The sequence below is a fragment of the Danio rerio genome, chromosome 1, assembly GCF_052040795.2.
Source record: "Danio rerio strain M-AB ecotype USA chromosome 1, GRCz13ab, whole genome shotgun sequence".
NCBI classification, from domain to species: domain Eukaryota; kingdom Metazoa; phylum Chordata; class Actinopteri; order Cypriniformes; family Danionidae; genus Danio; species Danio rerio.
The window spans coordinates 60,230,941-60,243,012 of record NC_141021.1 but is presented as its reverse complement, the minus strand read 5'-3'; the positions used below and the strand labels follow the sequence as shown (position 1 = coordinate 60,243,012).

The 12,072-nt window shown below is 42.7% G+C and overlaps 1 protein-coding gene across 1 annotated transcript; it reads left to right on the top strand.

Annotated features, from left to right (window-relative positions):
• Positions 1–37: 37 nt before the first annotated feature.
• Positions 38–10,460, top strand: LOC147847087 (pregnancy-specific beta-1-glycoprotein 5-like). The gene is made up of 9 exons (XM_087238173.1): positions 38–99; positions 254–310; positions 2,892–3,236; positions 3,335–3,580; positions 8,801–9,055; positions 9,174–9,249; positions 9,358–9,403; positions 9,495–9,572; positions 9,656–10,460. The coding sequence occupies exons 2-9, from the start codon at positions 256–258 to the stop codon at positions 9,758–9,760; spliced, it is 1,206 nt and encodes a 401-aa protein (XP_087094299.1). The 5' UTR covers positions 38–99; positions 254–255; the 3' UTR covers positions 9,761–10,460.
• The last annotated feature ends 1,612 nt before the right edge of the window (positions 10,461–12,072 follow it).

The following is a 12,072-nucleotide window of genomic DNA, read 5'->3' as shown; positions in this document are numbered from 1 at the left end:
AGAATTATTTCTGTTTGAGCAAGCATTTAATAAAAGCATAGAGAGAGAGAGAGATGTGTCAGTTTGACGCCTCCTGAAGAGAAGGGTCATCAGGACACGGTAAGTGTTACTGATTTATATGTGAGAAAAACCCTGATTAATACAGTTGAGAAGACCAAATAGAAAAATTCACAAACCGTGATAAACGGATAAATTCTAAGAGCATATTAAGGTGTTTTTTTTCTAATATGTGTGTGTTATTGTGATCTTGTAGTGATGTCAGAGAGAATGGCTGCTCCTCTTACTCTGGTGCTTCTGCTCATGATACACAGTGAGTCAATGGAGAATTATTGAACATTTGGTAACCCTTTACAATGACAGTACATGTATAATGATATGATTATATGCAAATTACACGTTGCTTCATTTTAAACTAATGATGAGTTAAGCAGGTGCTCATCAAGAACTATCTTTAACTAAATCATGACTTCATGCGTGAATAATGCTTCTAATTAATTGTTAGTTCTTGTTTGTTATTAATATATTACGTTTAAGCTAAATGTAACTCATCTGAACTCATGCGCTGTTAATGTATGTTTATGTCTTGACTTTACTTGAGAGGGGCACATTATTAATACCTCATTATTAACCATTCATCAACATCTGTGTTTAAACTGTTTGGTTTGATGTAGTCAGAACACTTATATTATTTTTAATTTGAACCAGAACTGGATGTGCACGAGCGTTACATTTAGGCCAAATCCCAATTCTGTTTTTGTACCTCTTCCAGTTTCAGAATTTTTAAGCCCTTCCCTTTCACACTCAGTTTTAAGGGCCAAGGAGAAGGGCTTCAAAATTTACCCCTTAAGAAATGGGACAGCTATCCTGTCGTTCTGGCTGGTGCATTCTTACTCCTTGACTTCGAGTGTGGTCCTGTAAATTCTCTCTTTTGAGGGCTATCTACCTCTTCCCCTTACCCCTACGCCTTCAAGCTAAAGAGAATTAGGACTCCCCTACCCCTTCACAGGAACGTGCAAAAAGAAGGGGAAGGGCTAAGGGGAAGATTTGGGATTGAGCCTTAAACATGAGTTATTGAGTAGTTAATAATGAGGTGATGATAATGTGCCCCTTCAAGTAAAGTCATTACAAAAATTTAAATTAACAGCTCATGAGTTCATGTTAGTTCCATTTAGTTTAGACTTAATTAATATATTAATTAACAAACCAGATATAATAATTTATTAGGGTAGCCATAATTTACACATAGATTAGTTAAAGCAGTTAAAGTTAGTTCTCAATTAACCAACCCAGGCTCATTCTGATTACGCACTGCTATATACTCTGGATATTACTGCTATAGATCATTTCAATATGGTGATGTCATTGGCCCATAAAACATTTCCTGCAATTCAATCACAAAAGAGCTCTCATAACATTATTTTTCAATATGTGGCTCTTTTTGGATTCTCGAAAGCTATAAAGTGTTGTAAAGTGCATTAAAAATGTAAAACGGGAAATACAATGGGACCACTGTTTTTGTTTACATCTATCAAAATGGTCTACATATTTCTGGGGACAGCAAAACATTCCAGGAGTGAAATTTATTTTATTTTATTTATTCATTTTTATTTTTTTGTGGTTTTTGTTTTCACGAATCCACTAAAAGCTGCTGCGTACACTTTTTGAGATCTCAAAGTGCCTCTCGATTGCCAATCATGCTTGCTGTTCTCACAGAAATCCACCAGAGACCGCTGACTTTCAGACTGACCAGTCGACCAATTTCCCCCACCCTTCCCCTTTCCTAAACCCAACCAATAGCATTTTAAAAAGTAATAAGTGACCCGTCCACTCCTGTCCTTAAACCCAACCTCAGTATTTTAAAAAGTAATTCAGAAAAAGAAAGCCCCCAGATTTTTACCACATTCTCACCCTTTTATTTACTTGTTTATTGTAGCTTTTAATTTTTGTTTTTGTCTTACCTGCTTTCTGGAACCCTTCTTCACTGGATTCGAGCCTTGTTGTCATGGTTAACTTCTCTCTGCATCGCAAGTCTGCTGACGTACGTGTCGTAATGGACAAACGTGTGCTACTGGACAAACTGTTAGCAGCAGTAAAGCCATTCATAACGAGGTAGAAAATGAACTTCGTCATACCACCTTGAAGCGTTCATATGTAGCTCTGGTTACATAATTTGCAGTCTTCAGTACACACCTGTCAACATTCAGATCATAAAATCCAATAGATTTTATCCGGGAGTGCGCGCAAAGTGAAGACCAGGGGGAGGGGGTGGTGCAAAGTAAAGAGGGGGGGGGAGGTGCGCTCAAAGCAGATATGAGGATGGTTGCGCGTTGAGTTTGGTGAGGAGGGGGTTATTGTTCTGTCTCCCAGAAAACTGTATGGGAGATGGGTCTGAAAAACGCAACCCAGGCTCATTCTGGAAATGTAGCTCCGCGAATGTTTCCTTAGACCGCGATTTATGTGGCCAGAGGTACGTATGGCCGCATTTCATTTATTTAAGCAAATGCTACGGGGCAGTGTGATGCCGCTCCTTTTTACGCTCGCCGGCTGATGGCTTACCTCCTTGTGGAGGGCTTTCCTGCCACAGCCAGTTTGTCCAGTTAGCTCATCGTGTATGTCGGCGGAGCGGAGAGCCGGAGGAGAGCCGAACGGGAAGAGCGGCCCCAGAAATTAGGTAAGACAAAAAAAAAATTTTACAAATAAAGCAAACGAGTTCATAACAGAGCGAGAATGTGGTCAAAGTCAGACGAGGGCTTTTCTTTTTCTGGACGGCTTTTGTAAATCATCGCTTGGGTTTAGGAAAGGAGGAGAAGGAGAATAATTTTAATTATTGTAATAACGTTCATGAACAGCAAATCTTTTTAAGTGAATAATTCATTTACTCTGTGTTTCAGGAGTTTATAGTCAGTCTGGTTATGGTGTGAGTTACAGCTCTGAATACATCTGTACACTAAAGGGCTCAACAGTGATAATGGGCTGCACTTACACATATCCTTATGGAGGTTATGTCATGAGGGCTTTCTGGACCAAAGACCTTGTTGAGGGTGTAGAGCCTACAGATCTGTCTGAGGACCCTGAATACAGTCACAGGCTTCAGTATCTGGGAGATAACCAGCAGATCTGCACCATCAGACTGAGTAACGTGACAAAGAAAGATGAACACATGTATTATTTCAGATTCATAACTTACGCACATGACAAATGGCTTGGTACTCCAGGAGTGCGTCTCTCTGTCACAGGTGACTCTCCTGAGGTTTCTCTCTTCTTGTGGTCATTATGTAGAATAATAATCAGTGTGTGAGAGCAGCACTAGATATAATGTGTGTGTTGTGTTCAGATCTTCAGCTGGAGTCTCCTGAGAGAGTGACAGAGGGACATTCAGTCCGTCTGACATGTAAAAGCAGCTGTAAACTGACTGGCATTTCAACATTGATCTGGTACAAAAACTCACAGAGATTGACTGAAGGGAGTGTTCAAAATGATTTTGTCTTAAGCTCAATCAGTAGAGGAGATGCTGGCTACTATAGCTGTGGTGTGCAGAGACGAGATTACATTTCCCCTGCTGTTTATCTGGATGTCAGATGTAAGTTTTTATTATTATTATTATTATTATTATTATTATTTTACCTTTTGAAATTTACCTTTTTAAAGCATTCAGAGTTGCAATAATATTAAAAGTGGTCAATCTATGCAAGTTGAAATGCTAACTTTAGCTATAGTCTTATCATAGGATGAAATATGTGATATTCAGTCTTAAGAAACACTTTGAAGTGGGCGTTCATAAGACTGTCATGACACATTTATAATAACCAATACATTATGAATGTGGTTTTATGAAATCATTTTCCGAGTTGTCATATTAAATGCCACAATGACATTCTTTGGGATGTCTTTGTCATAACCCTGACATTATCAAGAAACTTGTTATGTATCTGTCATAAACATGATTGTTATGTGGCCGTTATAAATGAGTCATAATTATTTTTAATATTTTTTAAATAAATGTGTCATTAAAATGTATTTTAAATAATATTAATGATGATCTTATTAAATTCTTAGATTCTTAAGTGTTTTAGACTAAAATTGCAGCAAGGTGCCGTAAGGTGAAGTTCCATGTACACATTAACAACATATTACCCCACAACATACAATACATCATATTGTAGGTGCATCTCCCTCCTCCCTGGACTCATTTAATGATGTAATGGCCACCATTATAAAATCATTTTCAACTCTATTTGTCCTGCAAATAGGAATGCTAAATCGACATCCTGATGGCAACAGCTGATACACAGAGTAAAACGGGTGATCCCAGGTGCATAGGATACCCTGAGCTTTCTTATAATACCAGGATGGTAAATTACCATTAGACAAGTTTGGCTAAAACCAATGATCTTGCCTGCCACCTTCACAAGGCTACTCGACCTGTTCTTATTAGACACTCATATTACCCTACCAAGCTCAAAGCAGAAAGATAAAACTGATTAATAAATTGTTTATAAAACAATGAGGTACAAACCTGAAACAAACTAGGTTTTCTCAGATAATAACAGTTTTGTTGGACTTTTTTATGGACAGCTTGAGTGTTATGTTGAAATGTCAACATATTGTCAATAACGACCCCTAGATATTTATGTGTGTCCACAATTTCAAAACCTAAACCTTATATATTTGTTATCCCTACTGAAAAAAAACAGCTTAAACCAGCCTAGGCTGGTTGGCGGGTTTTAGCTGGTCAACCAGGCTGGTTTTAGAGGGGTTTTGGCCACTTCCAGGCTGGTTTCCAGCCATTTTCAGCCTGGTCTGGTCAGACTGGGAGCCCAGCCAAAACCAGCTATGTCCAGCTTAAACCAACCTGCTCAAGCTGATTTTAGCTGGTCATTTTCCAGCCTGACCAGCTAAGACCAGGCTGGAAATGGCTGGAAACCAGCCTGGAAGTGGCCAAAACCCCTCTAAAACCAGCCAACCAGCCTAGGCTGGTTTAAGTTTTTTTTTCAGCAGGGATGCTGAGGGTAAGATAAGCCTTCCTGTAATCTATCAACATGTCTTTTGTTTTATTTACATTCAACTGGAGAGAAAATCTGTCACGCCAGGAAGTAAATTCTTCCCCGACAGGACCATGCTCCAAATCCTGATCGTGGAGGAGACTCACAGCAGTGGAGGACGTATCTGAAAAGCGGTGGGGGCGTGTGCACACGAAGTATCTGAAAAGCGATGGGGGCGTGTGCACACGAAGTATCTGAAAAGCGGTGGGGGCCTGTGCGCACGAAGTATCTGAAAAGCGGTGGGGGCCTGTGCGCACGAAGTATCTGAAGAGCGGTGGGGGCGTGTGCGCACGAAGTATCTGAAGAGCGGTGGGGGCGTGTGCGCATGAAGTATCTGAAGAGAGGTGGGGGCGTGTGCGCATGAAGTATCTGAAGAGCGGTGGGGGCGTGTGCGCATGAAGTATCTGAAAAGCGGTGGGGGCGTGTGCGCACGAAGTATCTGAAAAGCGATGGGGGCTTGTGCGCACGAAGTATCTAAAGAGCGGTGGGGGCGTGTGCGCATGAAGTATCTGAAAAGCGATGGGGGCTTGTGCGCACGAAGTATCTAAAGAGCGGTGGGGGCGTGTGCGCATGAAGTATCTGAAAAGCGGTGGGGGCGTGTGCGCACGAAGTATCTGAAAAGCGATGGGGGCGTGTGCACACGAAGTATCTGAAAAGCGGTGGGGGCGTGTGCGCACGAAGTATCTGAAGAGCGGTGGGGGCGTGTGCGCACGAAGTATCTGAAGAGCGATGGGGGCGTGTGCGCACGAAGTATCTGAAGATCGGTGGGGGCGTGTGCGCACGAAGTATCTGAAGAGCGGTGGGGGCGTGTGCGCACGAAGTATCTGAAGAGCGGTGGGGGCGTGTGCGCACGAAGTATCTGAAGAGCGGTGGGGGCGTGTGCGCACGAAGTATCTGAAAAGCGGTGGGGCGTGTGCGCACGAAGTATCTGAAAAGCGATGGGGGCGTGTGCGCACGAAGTATCTGAAGAGCGGTGGGGGCGTGTGCGCACGAAGTATCTGAAGAGCGGTGGGGGCGTGTGCGCACGAAGTATCTGAAGAGCGGTGGGGGCGTGTGCGCACGTAGTATCTGAAGAGCGGTGGGGGCCTGTGCGCACGAAGTATCTGAAGAGCGATGGGGGCGTGTGCGCACGAAGTATCTGAAGAGCGGTGGGGGCGTGTGCGCACGAAGTATCTGAAAAGCGGTGGGGGCGTGTGCGCACGAAGTATCTGAAGATCGGTGGGGGCGTGTGCGCACGAAGTATCTGAAGAGCGGTGGGGGCGTGTGCGCACGAAGTATCTGAAGAGCGATGGGGGCGTGTGCGCACGAAGTATCTGAAGAGCGGTGGGGGCGTGTGCGCACGAAGTATCTGAAAAGCGGTGGGGGCGTGTGCGCACGAAGTATCTGAAGAGCGGTGGGGGCGTGTGCGCACGAAGTATCTGAAAAGCGGTGGGGGCGTGTGCGCACGAAGTATCTGAAGAGCGGTGGGGGCGTGTGCGCACGAAGTATCTGAAGAGCGGTGGGGGCGTGTGCGCACGAAGTATCTGAAAAGCGGTGGGGGCGTGTGCGCACGAAGTATCTGAAAAGCGGTGGGGGCGTGTGCGCACGAAGTATCTGAAAAGCGGTGGGGGCGTGTGCGCACGAAGTATCTGAAAAGCGGTGGGGGCGTGTGCGCGTGAAGTATCTGAAGAGCGGTGGGGGCGTGTGCGCACGAAGTATCTGAAGATCGGTGGGGGCGTGTGCGCACGAAGTATCTGAAAAGCGGTGGGGGCGTGTGCGCACGAAGTATCTGAAAAGCGGTGGGGGCGTGTGCGCACGAAGTATCTGAAGAGCGGTGGGGGCGTGTTCACGTGATGTATCTGAAAAGCGGTGGGGGCCTGTGCGCACGAAGTATCTGAAGATCGGTTGGGGCGTGTGCGCACGAAGTATCTGAAAAGCGGTGGGGGCGTGTGCGCACGAAGTATCTGAAGAGCGGTGGGGGCGTGTGCACGCGAAGTATCTGAAGAGCGGTGGGGGCGTGTGCGCACGAAGTATCTGAAGAGCGGTGGGGGCGTGTGCGCACGAAGTATCTGAAGAGCGGTGGGGGCGTGTGCGCACGAAGTATCTGAAGAGCGGTGGGGGCGTGTGCGCACGAAGTATCTGAAGAGCGGTGGGGGCGTGTGCACGCGAAGTATCTGAAGAGCGGTGGGGGCGTGTGCGCATGAAGTATCTGAAGAGCGGTGGGGGCGTGTGCGCACGAAGTATCTGAAGAGCGGTGGGGGCGTGTGCGCACGAAGTATCTGAAGAGCGGTGGGGGCGTGTGCACGCGAAGTATCTGAAGAGCGGTGGGGGCGTGTGCGCACGAAGTATCTGAAGAGCGGTGGGGGCGTGTGCACACGAAGCATCTGAAGAGCGGTGGGGGCGTGTTCACGTGATGTATCTGAAAAGCGGTGGGGGCGTGTGCACACGTAGTATCTGAAGAGCGGTGGGGGCGTGTGCAAACGAAGTATCTGAAAAGCAGTGGGGGTGTGTGCACACGAAGTATCTGAAGAGCGGTGGGGGCGTGTGCGCACGAAGTATCTGAAAAGCAGTGGGGGTGTGTGCACACGAAGTATCTGAAGAGCGGTGGGGGCGTGTGCAAACGAAGTATCTGAAAAGCAGTGGGGGTGTGTGCACACGAAGTATCTGAAGAGCGGTGGGGGCGTGTGCACGCGATGTATCTGAAAAACGGTGGGGGCGTGTGCAAACGAAGTATCTGAAAAGCAGTGGGGGTGTGTCCGCACGAAGTATCTGAAAAGCGGTGGGGGCGTGTGCACACGAAGTATCTGAAGAGCGGTGGGGGCGTGTGCACACGAAGTATCTGAAGAGCGGTGGGGGCGTGTGCACGTGATGTATCTGAATAGCAGTGGGGGTGAGTTGCCTTCTGAAGGGTTGGGTTGAGTTGCGCCTGACGTACCTGAAGAGCTGGGAGGGATGCGATGGACACTATTTAAGGACCAGGCAGGAGACGCACGATTTAACACTCGTTTGCGGGATTTCGGGAGTCTCAATGCATTTGCGGGAGACTCCCGGAACTTCCGGAAGACTTGGGATGTCTCAAACTGTCTCTGGTGAATATTATGGCCATATATTACCTACTTTATTCACCTTATTCTCCGCCGTCGAGCGGGCGTTGCCATTTGAATATTTTTGTCTCGCGACTTTCGGTCTCATTTACTTCCATTCATTTTTTGACGTTACAAACTGCTCGTTACGCTGCTTGATGTTGCAATTTGATATTTTCTTATTATATTATTCTACTTGGTCTGTATAGTCATGCAAACATTTGTTTGTAGGGCAAGTAGTTTGACCATTTTCTGCTGTTTATTATTCCTAGTCATTTCTTCCATAGACGACTGAATCGGAAGTTCTAAGACAATCGTGAAAACAGGTGCACTTCCGCATTTTAGAATAAGGTCAATAGCAGTAATGCACACATTAACAATTCCAACTTTGATCGACTCGTCATTTCTGCTGCGTCACTCAGTATAGCATGTGCACCTAAAGAGTTTTAAAAGGGGCTGCACACGCGAGCCGTTTCTACACTCATGTTTATGACAGATTTATGACAAGGTGTGATATATTTGCTTATGTCAAGTTGTCATAATTGATATGATTAATTATGAACTTATTAAAACGAAAACAGCAAAAAAGCATTAACCTAAAACATGAGCACACGTTTATTGTGATGTATACGGTGCATATTTAAACTGATCTTCATATTTATTTTTGAGTCTTGTGTTTACATGTTTCTCCTGCAGATGCTCCAGATGCTCCTGTGATCTCCATCAGTGGATCTGCTGTAGTAATGGAGGGAGATTCAGTGACTCTGAGCTGCAGCAGCGACTCAAACCCACCTGCAGAAATCAGCTGGTATAAAGGAGCAAAATATATTGGATTTGGAAGCATTTTCAGCATCTCAAAGACTAGCTTTAATGACAGTGGAGAATACAAGTGTAGAGCCACAAATGAACACGGAGATGAATACTCTGACCCTGTGACTTTAAATGTCCAGTGTGAGTTAACTATGATGATACTGTTTGCCATTTGTCTCTGTTGTTGGTGAAGCTTTTATCACCACACCTGTATCTTCATCAGTCTGGAGAGTTAATCGTGATCTGCTTCATCTTTCAGTTCATCAAGGCTCTGGGAGTGTGATCGCAGTGGTGTTTGGAGTATTCATCATGATCATCATCATCCTATTTATAATGTAAGTAAAATAAAGCTCATATTCATGTAATTGACTATCAAACTAATGCAGAATTACATCTTAATGTTTATTTATGAAACAGTATAATGACTATTGCTTTTTTGACAGTCGACTGAAAAGGATGAACAGAATATCTCCAGTAAACGAGTATGAGGTGAGATGATTAAAAAACCACATAATAAAGTCTGTGAAATACTGAAATAAACCTTTATTTTCCTTTATTCACTCTCTCTGTTTCCCTGTAGAATGTTGATCTCAGTGCAAACACTTATGCAGGTCTTGACCTCCAGTCCAGATCACCTGACCTGTACAACACACTCACTGTAAGTGAAGAATTAAGCACAACACATGTACAAGAGTTTGTTTATCCATGAGTCAGGCAATAAATAATGTGTTTTCCTCTTAGACGGTCCATCCCAGCCCTGCTGCTCACCAGACGAGCTCTTCTGATTATGAGAATATGTCAGCAAATGGGAGATCAGCAGTAGATCTTCATCAGTCTACAGTCTAAACAACCTTGGATTCATTTACAAGCTAGACTAGAGGAGTCATTTTGCCAACAGTACACAAATTACTTACTGTATAAATGCATTTTTTGTTTTCATTATAGCCATGTTAAGATGAACCACATGTTATATGCACAGTGAATAATTTTGGCCACTAGAGGGTAGGGTTGGGTACCGTTGGGGTTATTTCGATTTTAGTGCTAAATGGATACTTTTAAAACGGTACCAGAGCCAAAACGATGCCTGAACCGATGCTTTATAGCCACGAAATTATTAAAAATGTATATCTGAATCATTATAATTGAACAATATAAATAAATCTTTATAATAAGTTTAAAGTAAACATCAGTTCATATTTTATATATTGAATTGCATTAATATATTTTCTTTGATCATTTGTTTGTTAGCATGATTTGTGTGTTAGCATGTGATTTAGGTGTTTACATGAGTTGCTCTTTAAATGTTTCTTTCAAATGTGTCATGTATTATGACACATTTGAAATTTGCATAACATTTGTGTACAAGATGTTTGCATTTATACATTTAGATGAGTTACTATATGTAAATTAAATCTGGTTTTTAAAATCAATCCTGATCTTCTGGCATGTGTTTCCTAATATTTGAGATGATGACATGAGCTCCACTTTCTAAGCAAGCAATTGTCTATAAACAACACGGCTAAAATGTAGTTAATAAAAGACACGCATGATTCATGTCTGATGTTTTGCTTTTTCCAGTGATCAGTGGTTACAAATACTCAAATTACTGTAATTGACTTTTTTTCTCAGAAATTGTTATTTACTAAGTAGTTTTATAAATGTGTATTTTTACTTTCCCTTGAGTACATTTTTAGTGCACTATCACTACTTTCCTTCAACCTGCAGTCACTACTCTATTTCTTTCTTGTCTATGGGGATTGGCTAAAGTAGACAAATTAGTCTTGTGATTCCTGTCAAATCAAATAGCACTTAGAAAGTAAATTGCATGATACTGACCAACATCAACACATGGGTGCTTTATAAATGCAGCAAACCTTTTGGAAGCTTTAAAAATGAAAAAGATGTTCAAAATCTTTACACACATTGACACACAGACTTTAATAAACTTAATGTCACTGATGAAAAAATAGATGTCAACTGTAAAAAAAAAAAAAAAAAAAAAAGGAGGTTGTCTGTATGATGACTGAAATCACCACACAGCCTCAAACAATCACTAAATGGAACGAATGACAAATGGAAGGAAGGACCGAACGAAGGAAAGACTGAACTAATGAAGGAAGGAAGAACCAAATGAATGAAGGAAGTATTCATGGAAGAACGGAACAAACTAAAGAAGGAAGGAAGGACTGAACTAATGAAGGAAAGAACAAATGAATGAAGGAAGGATTCAAGGAAGAACTTAACAAACTAAAGATGGAAGGAAGGACTGAACTAATGAAGGAAGGAAGGAACAAATGAATGAAGGAAGGATTCATGGAAGAACTGAACAAACTAAAGAAGGAAGGAAGGACTGAACTAATGAAGGAAGGAAGGAACAAATGAATGAAGGAAGGATTCAAGGAAGAACTTAACAAACGTAAGATGGAAGGAAGGAAAGACATAACTAATGAAGGAAGGAAGGACATAACTAATGAAGGAAGGAAGGACCAAATGAATGAAGGAAGGATTCAAGGAAGAACTGAAAAAACTAAAGAAGGAAGAAAGGAAAGACTGAACTAATGAAGGAAGGAAGGACCAAATGAATGAAGGAAGGATTCAAGGAAGAACTGAACAAACTAAAGAAGGAAGAAAGGAAGGACTGAACTAATGAAGGAAGGAAGGACCAAATGAATGAAGGAAGGATTCAAGGAAGAACTGAACAAACTAAAGAAGTAAGGACTGAACTAATGAAAGAAGCAAGGACCAAATGAATGAAGGAAGGATTCAAGGAAGAACTGAACAAACTAAGGAAGGAAAAGAAGGAAGGAACGAACGAATGAGCGAACAAAGGACCTAATGAAGGAAAGAATAAAACTTATTAACGAAAGAACAAATGAATAAGCAAACAGATAAAGGGAGGAAGGAAGGAAGGACCGAATGAAGGAAGGAATAAACAAATGAATGAAGGAAGAACAGAACAAACAACCTAATGAAGAAAGGAACAAAAATATAAACGAACGAACAAACAAGGGACCAACTGAATGAAGTAAGGATTCAAGGAAGAACTGAACGAACTAAGAAAGGAACGAACGAATGAACAAAGGACCTCATGAAGGAATGAACAAAAATCTGTTAAATTCAGACATCTCTAAACATCACTGGAAATAACACTAATATAT

What these genes read in the sequence shown, in the direction of transcription:
- LOC147847087 (XM_087238173.1), top strand. Translation starts at nt 256, where the DNA reads ATGTCAGAGAGAATGGCTGCTCCTCTTACTCTGGTGCTTCTGCTCATG. An exon ending in GCTTCTGCTCATGATACACA is followed by an intron (nt 311 to 2,891) that starts GTGAGTCAATGG and finishes TCTGTGTTTCAG; the next exon opens with GAGTTTATAGTCAGTCTGGT. An exon ending in TGTTTATCTGGATGTCAGAT is followed by an intron (nt 3,581 to 8,800) that starts GTAAGTTTTTAT and finishes TTTCTCCTGCAG; the next exon opens with ATGCTCCAGATGCTCCTGTG.